Source organism: Miscanthus floridulus, chromosome 2, assembly GCF_019320115.1.
Source record: "Miscanthus floridulus cultivar M001 chromosome 2, ASM1932011v1, whole genome shotgun sequence".
Classification (NCBI taxonomy): domain Eukaryota; kingdom Viridiplantae; phylum Streptophyta; class Magnoliopsida; order Poales; family Poaceae; genus Miscanthus; species Miscanthus floridulus.
This window is the reverse complement of record NC_089581.1, coordinates 165,999,987-166,017,369: the sequence shown is the minus strand read 5'-3', so window position 1 is coordinate 166,017,369 and position 17,383 is coordinate 165,999,987. Positions and strand designations below refer to the sequence as shown.

The 17,383-nt window shown below is 42.3% G+C and overlaps 1 protein-coding gene across 1 annotated transcript; it reads right to left on the bottom strand.

Annotated features, from left to right (window-relative positions):
- Positions 1–16,018: 16,018 nt before the first annotated feature.
- LOC136540499 (arabinogalactan protein 1-like) lies at positions 16,019–16,774 on the bottom strand. Its single transcript, XM_066532507.1, has one exon. It carries the CDS (start codon positions 16,626–16,628, stop codon positions 16,236–16,238), a length of 393 nt encoding a protein of 130 aa, XP_066388604.1. The 5' UTR covers positions 16,629–16,774; the 3' UTR covers positions 16,019–16,235.
- Positions 16,775–17,383: the final 609 nt, after the last annotated feature.

The following is a 17,383-nucleotide window of genomic DNA, read 5'->3' as shown; positions in this document are numbered from 1 at the left end:
TTAGTTAATATTGTTCACAAATTCACATATCACTTATAGTTTCATGAACTATATGAGAGACATGTTGATTTGTGAACAATGTTTACTATCACTTTGTCAGATAAAGAAATAACCAAAATAAAAGTTGTAGATCTTGATGAGTTATACATCTTTGGTATTCATCACATTTTCAGTTAAAATTATTTGGTGTTTTAAAATCATGTTAGAATTTGTTATTTTTTTAAAATTTGAAAATTTGAATTACTCAAACTTTGTCAAACGAAAAAATGATCAAATCAACATAGTAACTTGATAGGACATGATTTTAGAAAATTTTAGAAAAAAAATCATCATATTTGGAGTTAGTATGAGGGAGAAAGACTAGTTATAAATTTTATCTAAAGATTAAAAAGAAAAATCACAACTATTCATGATGATCGATGATGTACAAGTGTGATTTCTCTTTTTAATCTGTGACCGAAACTTATAACTAGTTTTTCTCTCTTATACTAACTCCGAATGTGATGGTTTTTTTCCTAAAATTTTCTAAAATCATGCTCTACCATTTTAGTCTGGTCGTCTATCTTTATCACTAATTTTGGACAATTCAAATTTTAAATTTCAGAAAATAATAAATTTAAACCTGATTTTCAACCACTAAATTATTTCAGCTGTAAAAGTGGTGAATATAAAAGTTGTATAACTCATCGAGATCTCCAACTTTTATTTTGGTCATTTCTTCATTTTATAAAGTGTTAAGTGCTTGTTTTAAGTGTTTCAATAGTAGTCCGAACATGTTGCGGTAGTAATAAGTGCATGTTTTAAGTGTCTACTTGTTACAACTGTTTTAGTAGTAATAGAGTGAATGTTGCAATAGGTTCATCTGAATGTTGCAAAGGGTAGTCTCGCACACATACATAAATATATAGTCTCACACACATACATAAATATATAGTCTCACACACATGCGTAAATGAAGTCTTATAAACACACAAACTTACACAAACACTCCACGTTCAACAACTAGCTAGCCCGCTATAATGACTTTTCCCTTGACGTCTTTTCGTTCTCATGGCAATATGTCTTTCGGCATGTTCTTTTCCACAACACTGATCTTCTTAGGAAAGTCTGTGAATAGCGGCATCTCATCGTAATTATTGTAAGCTTCAACATCGTCCACGCCATCAACTCCGATAATATGCTATTTTTTGGAGGCAACCACATGATTTGTCTTCTTCTTTGGGGAAATGTTACTTTGTGGGTCAGGCATATTGAAAACTTGTGCGACACGTGAAACGAACACCCAAGGATCATCTTGGTAGCCTAGATTCTTGAGGTCTAGGACTCTCAATCCGATCTCATTCAATTGGTGTTGTTTGATCCAGCGGTATCGAAATAGGGCCACCGTTATATCCCTTCTATAGTCAAGTTCCCATATCTCTTTAATGATGCGAAAGTATTGGATCTTTCGCCCCACTCCATCGAGAGCTTCTATTCAAACGCCGCTGTTTTGGTTCATATATTTACTATCCTTTGCGTGGGTATAGTACGTGTACCCATTGATATCATAAGCTTTCCAAGATGTCACTTGTCTCGATGGCCCCTCCTCTAACCTACTGATGGTAAAAGAGTCTATGGTTTTTCCAGGCGGTATATTTTGGTGCATCAACCATGTAGTTAGTCACTGCTTGTGTTGTTTCATGACCCAATCATCTGAACAACCATTTCTCTATGCCATAATGATAGCCAAATGTTCATCAATGTACGGTTGCATCAGTTGTGTACTCTACAAGACACTGTAATGCGCCCGACTCACTTCTTTGTAATCATGGTCAATGAACACTTTTCTCCCACTGGTGCCCTTCCCAGCCAGCCTACCCTTGTGACGAGAATCAGGTTTACTAATCCCTTTATGTACTTTTAGGTACTCTTGATAGCACTCAATGACTTCTTCAGTACTGTAACCCTCTATCATGGAGCCCTCTGAGTATGCTCGATTATGCATGTATCGGCTTAGAACGGACATGAACCGCTCGTAGGACCACATTTTATGAAAGTAGCAAGGGCCTAGCACCTATATTTGATGAACCATGTGAATCATGAGATGTGGCATTATATCAAAAAAAGTAGGAGGTAAACACATCTCTAGTTGATTTTGTGTCTCCACCACAAATTCATGTAGGTCACTCAGCTTTTTCTTGCCAATCGTCTTCTGTGAGATCTTTGAAAAAGAAGTAGCACATGCGGGTGATGGCCATTTTCAAGAACTCTAGCTTTATAGCCCTGATTGCAATAGGTAGAGACACTGTCAGCATTACATGACAATTGTGAGCCTTGTAGTGTATTATTGACAAGTCCTTCATCGACACTAGCTTCTTCACATTTGCTGAAAACCCAGTCAAGACTTTGACCCCCCTCAGGAAAGTGCATATAGCTCTCTTCTCTTCTGGTGTTAGATTGAAGCACGCCATGGGTAGAGTGTATTTTCCATTAGCCTCAGGTACAGTGTATTTTCCATTAGCCTTAGGTACCGGGTGAAGCTTTGGCATCACGTTTAGCTACACCATGTGTTTTTGTGATTTCAGACCATCCTTTAACTTGTCTGTATCCATCAAGGTAGCAATGAGACTCTCAAAGACATTCTTCTACATGTGCATAGCATCAATGGTATGGGGGACCTCCAAGTCTGGCCAATAAGGCAGATACTAAAAGAAGATCGACTGTTTCTTGAAAGGTACGCCTTCGACAGGAGGTGTGCTTCTATCTCTATTCGTCCCATCCAGATTCTTCTTTCCATAGATGACATGTATGTTTTTCACCATTCTGTATACGTGTTCTCCGTTATGATGTCTCTCCAGAGGGGGTTCAATCTCTAGGGTGTTGTCATAAAATCTAAAGAATAATTTGCTATGGTACTTATGACTTGTCTTTAAGAAGCATCGGTTCCTTTGGTAAACTATCTTCTTGGATGCATCCAGGAACATCCATGTAGTACCATCCAAGCAAACTAAGCATCCCGTCTTCTCTTTGATCTGTTTAGACAATCCAAACAACATGGGGTAATCATTGGTAGTAACAAATATTATTGCTCTACATATAAAGTCCTCCTTTTGGAATGCATCATACATCGGCTCCCCATGCCTCCATAGCCTCTCCATTTCTTGCATCAAAGGCTCAAGAAATACGTCTATATCAATGCCTGATTGTTTAGGACCAGAAATAAGAATAGTGAGAAGGTACTTTCTCTTTTGACACAACCATGTTGGGATGTTGTACATGGTCAACATCATTGGCCAAGTGTTGTGGTTGCTCATCCTCTCATTGAAGGAATTCATTCCATCAGTGCTCAAGCCAAACCGTACATTCCTTGGATCATCGCTGAATTTTTTTTGTGCTTCTCATCGATCCTTTGCCACTGACTACAATCAACTGGGTGTGCAATCTTATCATCATCCACCTTGCGCTCATCATCCCACAATGTCATGAGTGCGACTTCTTTAGGGTTTAGGAAGATACGTCTTAAGCGGTCGGTCACTGACAAGTACCATATTACCAAGGCAGGAATTCTTCTCTGCTTTGCATCATTGCCTAATGAAGTCTCCTCTGGGGCTGAGATTCTTGTACCACCTTTTTCGTACCCTTCTTATTCCTCTTTTTCCCTCATGAAGGCTTTATCCCCACCGTAAAGGTCATTGTTCTTGTACCGACTGGCCCTACATTGGGGACATTTATCTAGTGACTTGAACGTTTCACCACGAAAAAGGATACAGTGGTTGGGGCATGCATGGATTTTTTCAACCCCCATTGTCAATGGACTTATGACCTTCTTCGCTTGGTATGTGTTGGCAGGAATTGAGTTTGGTTGTGACAGCACCCATGACAGGAGACGCAATAGATCATTGAAACTACAGTCTGACCAGTCGTACTTAGCCTTTAGGATGAGTAGCTCAAGCACAAAATGTAGCAATGTCCGGTCTATTGGATAAACCCTTTTCAACACCATACACAGCCTCCTTCGATGCTTTTTTCACTCTTTCAAAATTTTCTAGACCTTTCGGGCTCTTTAGTAAAATCTCTGGTCCAAGGGCCCAAATCATGTCCTCCAAATTATCTTTATCCCTGACACGTGATCCGCTATCATTATTGGCACCACCTTCGTCGTTACCATCCTAACTGTAGGGGACCATGATGCCTAAGGGGGGTGAATTAGGCAACTTAAAGTTCTACTTCTAAACTATGGCCTCTTTTTCTAACCCTAGCAAAACCAATGCAATAGATAAACTATCTAAATATGCAACTACGGTTTAGCTAGTATGTTGCTATCTCTACCACAAAAAGGAGTAATACAGTCAATGTAAATGCGGAAGCTAAAGAGCAAGGTACAGATATGCAAACTCTCATCGATGACTCCAGTATTTTTACTGAGGTATCAAGAAGCATGCAAGCTTCCCCCTAGTCCTTGTTGGAGCCCCTCTCAAGGAATCCCTCGCAAGGGCTAAGCTTCTGGTCAGGTAACTCCATGGATAGCCTCAGGCCTTCCCCATACGCAAGTGGGTCTCCGACGTGCCTTCTAGCAAGCCTCTCCTAGATGCTCCCCACCATCTTCACTATCAAGCTTCTGGCCAAAACGCCATAGGCCTTGTTCCCTCTGGTACATGGTGGCGGCCACAGCACAAACATGGTTGGTGTGATATCGCAAGACTATAAGCCCATCTGATGTACAACAATAGTGCACGCAAGCACCGAGGGTAAGAGGTATGCAAACCTCACTAAACACTAGGCCTAAACCTAGAGCAAGCGCATAAGCGGTGGTCTAATCAACCTAAGCATTTCGCAAAGCACCTACGCTAATCACCTAATAAAACACTAAGCACTATGCAAGTGGAGATCACTAAAATGGTGTACCAACACCCTTGATATGTTTCCTTAGCTCCACACGCTTCATTTGGCCGGTTGGGGTTGTATTTATGAGCCCTACTGAGAAAGTAGTCGTTGGGGAAGAAATCTTGCTTTTCTGCTACTGACCGGACGTTGATCACATCCTGACCAAACATGTCCGGTCGTCCCGACCGTTGGAGCCATGAGTAACTGATCGGACACTGCCAGCGTCTGGTCACATGCCACCGGACACGTTCGGTCATAATTCCACCGCTTTGGAACCTTTCTGTACTCGATCAGACATTGTTGTCTTGTGTTCGGTCGATTTGCCGTTCAGCGTCCGGTCGCTGCTGCTGCCGAGCCTCTTGATCGGAGCGTCCGGTCACTGTGCTACCAGCGTTTAGTCCAGCGTTTGGTCACCTCTGTGAGCATGTTTCTTCATGATCTAGCGTCCAGGTTGGTTCCTATCTTTGTGATTGGACTTTGCTTGATATCTTGGGTCTTCTCTTATGCTTCTACGGTCTTGGTTATGGTGTTGATCATCGGATCATCACGTCGTCTTCGTCCAAGTCATGTCTTGCACCCTATTAAACTATAAAACAAACACTTGCAAATTCTTTAGTCCAATTTGGTTGTGTTGGTCATCAAACACTAAAATCCAAAGTAAATGGGCCTAGGGTCCATTTTCCTTACAATCTCCCCTTTTTTGGTGATTGATGACAACACGACCAAAGTAAGCAAATAATAGAATTTTGAAATTTGAAGACTACCTACTTGCTAGGATGCAATGCAAGGGGCAAGGTTATATGATGCTAAAAGATACTACTTGTAAGACTAAAAGATACTACATAAAAACTTATCTTGCCCTTGTAAATGTCTCCATTACATAGACTAATCCATAATCCACTATCCTCCCTTTCTCGGACCATTACCACTTGTAAATTATTATGATCTAGTTTTTGGTCTTACATATTAATGCTTGCTTTTGGTTCTCTAAATTCTCCCCCTTTGAAATCAAACATCGAAAAGGAAGACATTAGTAGCACAAGGGAGGGTCAAACTTTGTGATCCTTTGTATGTAGAGTGGAATAGGTCACAAAATTTAACTCTCACATTATATAGACTAATCTCTCCCTAAATATATGCATACATATGGTAGAAGGCAAATCATATGCATAGTTGACAAATTATTGCTCAAGGGAATTTAATCTATATAATGCATGGAGAAAGCATATAAATATCAAAATAAAATCAACTTGATGATATCGATTTAGAAATACCACATGTGGAAACCAATTTGATTTCTACCACTTGCTGTGGGGATATGGCGCCTGGTATCCTCAAGACAAGACATGAGCCGCACCATCAGAGGTGGCTCGGCCCACAAGATCAAGGTACGCACGGCGCTGCTTGACGTGCACCGCAAGCTATTGTATAGTACCAAATAGGATACTTTACTTGTAACCCTACCCCTCCAGAGTATATAAGGAGAGGCAGGGGTCCCCTAGCGGGGAGGATCCATCAGGATCTATCATCTCATTGACATACAACAATACAATCAAACGCAGGACGTAGATATTATGCCTTCACGGCAGCCGAACCTGGATAAAACCTCGTGTCTGTCTTGCGTCACCATCTCGTTCGTGGCTTGTGCACCTGTCTGTCAATAATCTACTACCTTAGACATACCCCTAGGTAGACTGCCGACCATATTTCGTCGACACTTGCAATAGGTGGTGGATATTTGAAGTATGATGCTTAACTCCGGGGACTCCATTTTCCTTACAATGAGACTACTACACATATGATAAGCTTGAAAAGGTGTTAGTCTCAAAGCATCCAAGTTGTAGAGTAACCTCCTCCTAAATTTATGCACACAAGTATGGATTACTTGTAGAAAATATGCACGTTGATTTTAGAATAAAAAATACCACTTGAAAGATGACATCACATGAATGTGAGTCATTTTTAAGGCGATATTCGGGAGAAATTATCTACAATTTGGACTTTGGCACATATTAGATGAACAATCAAAAGCCAAGCTATGTGTCATGCTCCTAAACAATTTTAAACCATGTAGGTTTGCTCCAAGGGTTAAGAATAAAACCGAGCAAGCCTACCATAAGATATACCTAGTGTATGCATGACAAAAGATATAAGCATGCAAATACAAACATAGGCATAAAAAGTAACTAGATGTTAAAGATACCAATTTGTAAGAAATACCACTTGTAGGAAATGCAAATTAAAAGTAATAACATCTAGTTACCTAACACAGGAAGAGGAATTTGGGTCCAGAGTATTCACTAATCCACTTGGCAATGATCTTGTCCATAATGATGCACCCCATGAAATGCACCCATACTTTTCCAAGTCTCCAAATTCCCCGAAGTCCATTGGACCTCTCACTTCCTTTTTGGGATCCAAACCTTCTTGGTGCTCTTCATGTTGGAAATAATTTCTTTTGGCACCCAAAAGCGTTTGACCCCATTGATGGCTTGCTTGTTTACCTTGATGGCCACCATCTTGTTATTTTTCTTCTTCTTTAATAAGTATGGTGTGGAGGCATTTTTGTCCACCTTGTTTGTGTAGGTGTTGGAGAGCTTGCTTGTTTGCTTGTTCTCTTTCTTCTTTGCTCCTCCCCCATTCTTCACCTTGCACTCATAGGACTTATGACCTTCCTTGTGGCACATGTAGCAAACCATAGTTTGTCCTTCATCAAGCTTCTTCACTCCTTTGATGGTGTTATCTTGATGATGTTGGGCTTGTTTCACCTTGCCTTTTACTTGAGTCAAGTCCTTGGTGAGGCGAGCTACTTCTTGCTTGAGTTACTCATTCTCCTTTGCAACCTCTTGTGTGCATATATCTTGATGTGACCACACCAGCGTTGGGGACCTCGGTGACCTCTTCGACCACCTCACTGACCTCATCGACCTCACCAGCTACTTCCCCGACCACTACACCACTCCAAGTCCCTACTGGACTAATCACCCGTAGCCGCACCAAAAAGATACAACAAGAGGTGCACATGCTACTTTGTGAATTTCAATTAAACATTGATAGTAATTTCGAGCTACCTAAGTCGTACATGTTGTTATTACTCAGGTTCTTCGAGGAGGAAGATAAGGATACATCAAGGATGGATCAGAAAGAAGAGCTATGTTTGAGTCAACCCAGCATGACAGAACCATCTAGAGGAAACAGTCATATCTTTTGTCTCCCAAAAGCTATGAAGGTGAATGAGCACTTGTTGGAGAGATCTTGAAGCCTAGTTTCCAATGCTATCATGCCCGACCAGTTTGGAGTGTCCAGCGTGGTGTCCGACTAGTTTTAGTGAAGACTGCTCCAAAGCTCAACAATCTGCATGAAGCTAAAGATCCCGTGCAAAACTGTACCATTCTACAATAATTCGTGGTGCATAGCATACATGGTTGGGAAGATGATGAAGTTAGCTTTCCAACGCATCCAATGGTTTGTCATTTGGACTTCTCGGAAAGGAGTTATGACCAAAATATTAAAGACTGCATAGAAGCCCAGAAGACGCGCGAGAACTGAAGACCACCTCGTGAATGCTCTAGCCAGTTGTCCTTCCACCTCCCAACGTGGCTTCTTCAGTTTATATCTTAGAGACTTCTCATAGTATAAATACCACCTCTAGGCTACTAGAAAAGGATTTTTTTTATGATTTGATAATTCAAGTGATATTGCAGCCGAGCTACCGAGTGCTTACTCAAACCCTTATTCTTCCTTGTTCTTCTTGAACTTGTGAAGAGATCCCTCTGGGATCCACTAGTTCGTGCTTTGCGGGTTCCAGTACGGCTGTCCCGCCTTGTGTGGATTAGCTCCGGTTGTGGTTCTGTGGTCGTTTAGAGATCGAGTCGAAGTCTTCGTGGTTTTGGTGCCTCTCTCCCCGTCACTTGGTCGCATCCAACCTTGACCAGGTATAAAGCTAGTTACTCCACTGTTCTTTAGTAAGTTACCCTTTTATCCCCGCTGCCTTGTTGCAAGTTATCTTGATCGTGACCTACTATCGTGAAGATCGGGCTAACTCCCGTACTGAAATAGTTCAGTACTTATCATATCTACAACAACTTTCTCAACACAAACTTAGTTGCACAAAGATGAGTCTATACATAAATCATTACAAGAAATAGAGGCACCCTTTTTAGACATGTTAAAGATAGAACTTTTCTTTTTAGATGCCTTGGTGGGGGTTGTACTAATGGCTTCAAGATTAGTAACTTTATTAGTTAGCTCATCACAATGTTTGCATAAGGTTTCCATTTTAGCAAGCAAACTTTTATAAGCATCCAGTGAGCCAGCTAACTTTTCTTTTAATTTTTCATTTGTCTTTACAAGTTGCTCATTATTGATTGTGCATGTATTTGTTGTTGCACTAGCCTCAAGTTACTCAATTTTAGTAGGTAGTTCAACATTGAGATTAGCAAAGTTTTTATATTGTTCAAGCAAAGTTTTGTATGCTTTTTGTGAACTATCTATCTTTTCTTTTAATTTTTTGAGCTTCTTTTGTTGACTAGTGTAAACTTTAGTATAATTAAGATTTTGTTGCACAATTTCATCATAAGAAGGTATTTATCATCACTATAACTCTCACTAGAGGAAGAGCTTTCGTTACCTCGTGCCATAAGGCACATACGAGAAAAGCTTAATGATGAGTGCTTGCGTCCTCGCCTCTTGTGATGGTGTTCTTCTTCACTTGAAGAATCATCCCATGATCTTATTGATGTGAGGGCTTGGTTCTTGTATGCCTTCTTCTTTATCTTGGGTGTGGGCTTGTTTGGACAAACTTCCACAAAGTGCCCCAACTCACCGCATCCATAGCATCCCCTCTTTCTTTGCTCATTTATTTGACTAGTGAAAATGAGATCTTGGATTTGGATAGGCACACCCTTGACATTGAGCCTTTGGATCATCTTCTCCACCTTGTTGATTAGTTTAATTGATTCTTCATCAAGGTCAGAGGTGGAGGAAGAAGATTGATCATCATCACTTGAATCTTCATCATCATCATCATCATCCTCAGCTTCTTGTTCATCTTGACTTGAGGAACTTGAGCTTGAGCTTGTCTCAACTTGCTTGCCCTTCATCTTCTTCTTCTCGCTACATGCGAGAGCTTTGTCTCTGCTTGAAGAAGAGGCTTCTTTTTGACCCATCTTACGTGACATTTCAAATGCCACTATCTTGTTAATGACTATGCCTAAGGTCATGGTGCTCAAGTTCTTCATGTTGTGAAGGATGGTGATGATGCTTGCATATTTCTTTTGTGGTAGCACGGAGATGATCTTCCTCATGATGTCCGCATCATCTAGCTTTATTAATCCTATTGAATGGAGCTTATTGATAATTAGATTCAATCGAGAATACATATCATGAACAAGCTCATCATCATTCATTGTGAAGGAATCATAATTTTATTTAGCTAGACAATATTTTTGCTCACGGACATTAGATGTGCCGTCATGGAGCTCTTGAAGTTTTAACCAAATTTCATGTGCCGTATTTAAAGTGAACACTTGGTTAAACATATCCATACTAAATGATTCAAACAAGCAATTTTTAGCTCAAGCATTGAAATGAATTTCCTTATCTTCACTCTTCGTGGGTTTATCGGGATTCTTAATGGGTTTTATCCCGTCACGAGTGACTCTCCAAACACCCAAATCAACCGCCTCAAGGTGCCAAGCTATTCTAGCTTTATAATAGGGGAAGTTAGTGCTATGAAAGTGCGGAGGCCTAGATATATCTATCTCAACCACTCTAAATAGCGTCGGCTCAATGGCGGTTAAGCCAAAGGTCTAAATTGAGCCAACTGGCTTTGATACCACTTGTAGGGGACCGTAACGCCTAAGAGGGAGGTGAATTAGGCAACTTAAAGTTCTACTTCTAAACTATGGTCTCTTTTTCTAACCCTAGCAAAACCTATACAATAGATAAACTATCTAAATATGCAACTACGATTTTGCTAGTGTGTTGCTATCTATACTGCAAAAAGGAGTAATACAATCAATGTAAATACGGAAGCTAAAGAGCAAGGTAGAGATATGCAAACTCTCATCGATGACTCTGGTATTTTTACCGAGGTATCGAGAAGCATGCAAGCTTTCCCCTAGTCCTCGTTGGAGCCCTTAGTAAGGGCTAAGCTTCCGATCAGGTAACTCCGTGGATAGCCTCGGGCCATCCTCACGTGCAAGTGGGTCTCCGACGTATCTTCCAGCAAGCCTCTCCCAGATGCTCTCCACCGCCTTCACTATCAAGCTTCTGGCCGAAACGCCGTAGGCCTTGTCCCCTCTGGTACACAGTGGTGGCCACAGCACAAACACGGTTGGTGTGATCTCGCAAGACTACAAGCCCCTCCGATATACAACAATGGTGCACGCAAGCACCTAATGGTAAGAGGTATGCAAACCTCACTAAACACTAGGCCTAAACCTAGAGCAAGCGCATAAGCGGTGGTCTAATCAACCTAAGCACTTCACAAAGCACCTACGCTAATCACCTAATAAAATACTAAACACTATGTAAGTGGAGATCGTGGAAATGGTGTACCAACACCCTTGATATATTTCCTCAGCTCCACATGCTTCATTTGGTCGGTTGGGGGTTGTATTTATAAGCCCACTAAGAAAGTAGCCATTGGGGATGAAATCTCGCTTTTCTGCTACTGACCGGACGCTGATCACGTCCTGACCGGACATGTTCGGTCGTCCTCACTGTTGGAGCCACGATTAACTGATCGGACGCCGTGGTCATATGCCACCAGACGCGTCCGGTCGTAATTCCGCCGCTCTGGAATCTTTTTGTACTCGATCGGACACTGTTGTCCTACGTCCGGTTGATTTGTCGTTCAGCGTCCGGTCGCTGCTGCTGCCGAGCCTCTTGATCGGAGTGTCCGGTTATTGTGCTAACAGCATCTGGTCCAGCGTCTGGTCACCTCTATGAGCTTATTTCTTCGCGATCTTGTGTTCGGATTGGTTTCTATCTTTGTGCTTGGACTTTGCTTGATATCTTGGGTCTTCTCTTGTGCTTCTAAGGTCTTACTTATGATGTTGATCATTGGATCATCACGTCGCTTTCGTCCAAGTCACGTCTTGCACCCTATTAAACTACAAAACAAACACTTACAAAATTTTTTGTCCAATTTGGCTGTGTTAGTCATCAAATATCAAAATCCAAAGTAAATGAGCCTAGGGTCTATTTTCTTTACACCAACCACCAGCATCACTACCTTGTTCATTGCCAAACTCAGGATCCATTCGTGCATCAAGCTCTGCTGAATATTAGGACAGAGATTCTAGGGTTTCATCATCATATTCCTCCTCATCCTCGTCATTAACAATAACTATTTCACCATGATGAATTCACACTGTATAGTCCTCAACAAATCCTCACATAATCAAATATGATCTGATGATAGTCACATCTGTCCATGCCATATGGTTCTTGCAATCTTTATAGGGACAAATAATTGTATCCCTATTATCTATCAACGTCGTTGTACGCTTCTCTGTGGCTTCAATAAATTTATCCACCTCTTCACGGTAACCTGCCTTGAACCTTAACGAACAATACATCCAAGAGTTCTTGTACTCTATCTTTTACAACAACAAAAAACATTAAAGGGCTACTTATTCAGATATATATAAAAATAAATCAAATTAATAATTACTTGAGAATAATTATATATACTTCATATATATATGAATATAAATCAAATATAATTACATGAAGCATACAAACACACCATGGTAGAGAAAAATTAATTAATGGCCTATTTATCTATAAATAATTAAAATACATATTTGTTGATTACAATAAACAGTTTCAAAGACAACAATTAGCAATAATTAATATTTTACCCAATATCTTTCATGCAAACTCTAGTCCAATTTCATCAAACATAAATTTACAAAAACAAAATTAATAAAAAAAATCAAACCCTAGATCTAGATCAAGATCTACATGCACATGAAACATCCATAAAACTAACTAACTGTTCACTAAAATAAAAAAAATATGGACCAAATAAAGGTATGATCTTGTTCTTCTACCTAATTTATCCCAGTACATTCAAAACTGGGTCTAATTTACTTCATAAGTAGCTCAAGCACCATAGAAGAGAGATAAAAGCAAAACTCTAATTACTCACTAACCAACCATTAAAACTTAAAAAAGTGAGGAATGATATTTTCTTACCTTCTACAACCTCTCCACCAAATGATTTGAGATCAAAATATTTCCCCTTAGTAGAGTAATTTTTGGGAGATGCCTAAGGCCTCCCTACCTTTTTTCATGGGTTGGAGTGAGTGACCCGAGTAGAAAGAAGGGGCTGCAGATTTTTATATGTAGAGCATTTGTAGGGGCGACTGGTGATTGAGTCACCCCTACAAATCGTAACACCGGGGACAGTTGGTCAGTGAGTCGTCCCTATAAATCGACCTATTTGTAGGGGCGGCTCGTATCACCAGCCGTCCCTACTGTAATATTTGTAGGGACGGCTGATCTTATGGGTCCCGAGCACGCCACTGTAGGGGTGGCTCCATCACCGGCCGCCTCTAAAAAATTATCCCGTTGCTATAAATTTTTTTTTATAGTGCTCGCAAGGTTCAGTTTGTGATGATCTACAGATCTATAACACACGAAAATGCCAAATGTTTCTACTTCAGTCTTCACTAGTAGTGTTTAGCTGGATCACACGTGAAAGGAGTATACCGAAGTTTTCGTCCTCATCTGAAGTGCCGATGCCTTGAAAGCTAAGGTTTTCTCACTTCCATCAACCTGACAAAAAGAGAAGCTTTTGCTTGCTTGAGCAGGTTACCAGCACTCCAGAGCAAATTGCTAGGATGGCGGTCCATGGGCCTGGCAAAATTCCAAAGTTCACACTGTGGTTCATGCATGTCATTCGATGAAGACGTCCACTGGATTATCGATCGATTGCGTGTGTACGACGGGGGCCAACTTCAGTTTAGTACTTTAGGCCTTGTTCGGCAGTACCTGTATTGGTGCCAGGCCTAAATCCAATCCAGGCCAGGATTGAGTGGCCACTAGAACCGGGCCGTCGGCCAGGTTCCGTTCCGGACCTATGATGCTCCGGCTTCGTTCCGGGCCAAATTGGGAGGGGAAAGGCTCGAATTGACCAAGTTTTGTTCCGGGCCAAATCTAACCGAATAGCCAATCTTAGCCCGACCTGACTTCAAACCGGGCCATGTCAATCTGGATGGATCAGGCCGTGTTCCGGGCCGTTCCCGTGGAAACGAACGAGGCCTTAGTGTTTCATTATCTGGAATCTTTCTTACTGTACTTGTGATGTGGTAGTGGTAGTGGGGACATCCTTGAAAATTCAGTGTGTTATTATTTTGAGAGGAGAAAGTCGAAGGGAAGGAAAAGGAACATAATCATGAAATACTTATGGGTCTACAGTGAAACGAGGCCCAGTCCAATTCTGACACCTTACGGTTTCTATTTAAGGCCTTTTCATTCTTCATATTGTTGGGCCTAACGAACCACTACTAGGCTTTACTCGGCCCATGTGATCGCCATTTGTTTTCTTGAGATCCGTCGAGCTCGGCTTTCCAAAAGAAAGCAAAAGGAAGAAAAGAACTGAAGGCTTCAGAGAAAAAGCTGAAAGCAAAACATTTCAGCAGTGGCGTGTCCCGGGCCGTACTTGGTCACAATGTTATTACTATCACCGTCGGGAAAACAGTACCATTCTAATTTTTTTCTAATTATTATTTTTTGAAGTTTCATGAAGTTTATAAAAACATTAATATTTGTAACGGTATACCTACTCCATACGTCTCAAAATAAGTGTCATTTTTACTTTTTAAAAAGTTAAATATTATTTAATTTTGATCAAATATGTATAAGAAAATATTAATATTTACAACGCACATTTTCATTAGATGAATCGTGAGTGTATTTTTATAATAAACTTATTTGGAGATATAAATGTTTGACCAGCATCTATCACATAGTGACATTAACTTATTTGTTATCATACATATTGATTTTTTTATAAACTTTGATTAAATCAACATGATTTAACTCAAATTGTATTCTTTTCCGATGCAGGAAGTAGTACTGAATCTGTCCACAAAAGAATGCAATTCTCGCTTTTTACAAAAAAAATACTAACATTTTTTATACAAAATAAGTACAATTTGATTAGTTATAGAATATATTTTCTTAACAAATTTACTTAGTGACACAAATGCTAATAATACTTACTATAAACTTGATCAAACTTGAGTAAATTTGATCGGTATGAATCTCATAATTACATTCTTTTGGAAGTACCACTCAAGAGCGAGAGAGAAACTATAGATCCAAGACTGCAAAGCATGAAGCGTTCACATCTCCAGATATGCCAGATTTCCTGTTAGCCACAGCCCACAGGTCAGTGTATCTGGACTCTATTGACACGGTTTCTCTGAAGAACTCGCTACAGCTGCTATTTTTACAGATCATGGAGGATGGAGTACGGAGTACATGCAAAAGAAAACGCGTCACATACTACTCACATGGCGGCTGCCAGCCGGATCCCGGAGAGCAACGGTAAAAGCAAAAGAGAGCGAGTACCGTGTGTACGGAGTACGTAGAAGACAAGATGCCAAAGAGGCAAAGACGCACCCAGCAGCCACGCTTGTTTGTTTCAGCAAGACTGATTCCCAACGGCGCTTTCCTCACACAGTAAATCAGCACCAATCGGCCAAAGCACCCACAAACCCGCCAGCACACGCAGAAGCATCTCGTGCGACCATGTGAGCCGCCTGCTGCACTGTCGAGGCACCGCAAAATAAACAGAGCAGGAGAAGCCCACATGACTCCTCAGTCCTCACCGCGGCTGTCGTCTCCAGCATGAACACAGCTGTCCAAGGATCACATTCACTGTCGAACCATTCCAGATGCTGTTTTAATGCTGTGCAGTAAAATTCCAAATTTCCAATGCGTTCGATCTAAAATGGCTTTTTTACTGGCGTAAAATTCCAAATTTCCATTGTAAAAATGGAAGATGCCGTAGAACAGTTGCAGAGCACACGAAAATACGTACTACTATGGAGGAGAATTTAGGAGCGCCAAACTAAACATCTAATTCGTGCATCAATAATCATCTCGATCGTGAATCACAAGAGACAACGCGACGTAGTAGTAACAAATGAAAGAATTCCATTAATAATCATCTCGATCATGAATCATGATATTTTTTACATGTAACAGCTCGTCGCTACACCCACTAGAACCTCTCACTCTGTCACATGACCTCTGCTCTCAGTATCTAAGAAAGAATCACCCACACACGCGCAAAAAAGATAATTTGATACTGTAGTATAAACAGCTCCGCCCATCACGACGCCCCGCGTCTAGAACATGACGGCGGCTGCGACCGCGCCGGCGACGGCGACGAAGCCGAGGGCGGAGGCGTGAGACGAGGCTGCGGCGCCGCTGCCGGCGGGCGCGACGGTGGGGGCGCCGGTCGGGGCGGAGGAGGTCGGGGTCGTCGCGGCGGACGGCGCGGGGCCCTCGGCGGTGGGCGGGGCCGGGGGAGACGCCAGAGGGGACGGCGCCGCGGCGGGGGTGGGCGGCTTGGCGGCCGGCGCCGGAGCGGTGGCCGGGGACCGCGCCGGGGGAGGCGGCAGCGGGGCCATCCTGGGCGCCGCCTTGGGCGCCGGCGTCGGGGTGGCGGCCGGCGCCTGCGCCGCCGCGGTCATGGCGAGGAGGGCGGCGATGGCGGCGACCACGGCTAAGCGAGCCATTGGGAACGTGGCGGCGGTGGAGGAGGGAGCTCCGCTAAAGATCTGGCTGGGGAAGCGCGGACGGTGAGTCGATGACTGGAGAGTGTGCTTGTGATTCTCCGGTGAATGCTGTGGACTCGATCTGCGAGCTGTGAATTGGAACCGAGGGGCCGGGCAGATATTTATAGCGGGCAACGGGCTCTCCGGGCGACCCTTCCTCAGGTCGGTTCACGAGCAGCTGTGACGTTGGGAGTGTGTCACTCGGACGCGTGGGGGTCACGTACCGTTGGACCGGGCTGTCATGGTCCGGAGCGAGGCGAACGAGTCGCGGAGCGGCGCCGTCCGGTTTGACGCTTGGTGCAACGGCACCGCGTCGCGGGTGGGGAGGACGGTGCCAGCATCCTAACGACTACGGAGTAGTTTCCGCGTGCAGGTGGTGCCACCTGTGCCGTTGGATGGGGGACGGACGCGGGGAATCCGGGTGTCGGCGTCTTTCGCGGCTAGATTACCGGGGTGGCTGCCTTTCCTGGAAGGGCCACGGGGGTGTTTAGTTCCTCCAAATTCCAGAATTTGGTACTATGCAAAAAGAAGATTCCCCGTCATATCAAACTTGTGGTACATGCATGGAGTACTAAATATTGATGAAATCAAAAACTAATTGCACAGTTTGGTTGTACTTTGCGAGACGAACGTTTTTAGCCTAATTAGTCAACAATTGGACAATTATTACCAAATAAAAACAAAATGCTACAGTAGCTACAGTAACCGCACCGAAT

What these genes read in the sequence shown, in the direction of transcription:
- LOC136540499 (XM_066532507.1), bottom strand. Translation starts at nt 16,628, where the DNA reads ATGGCTCGCTTAGCCGTGGTCGCCGCCATCGCCGCCCTCCTCGCCATG.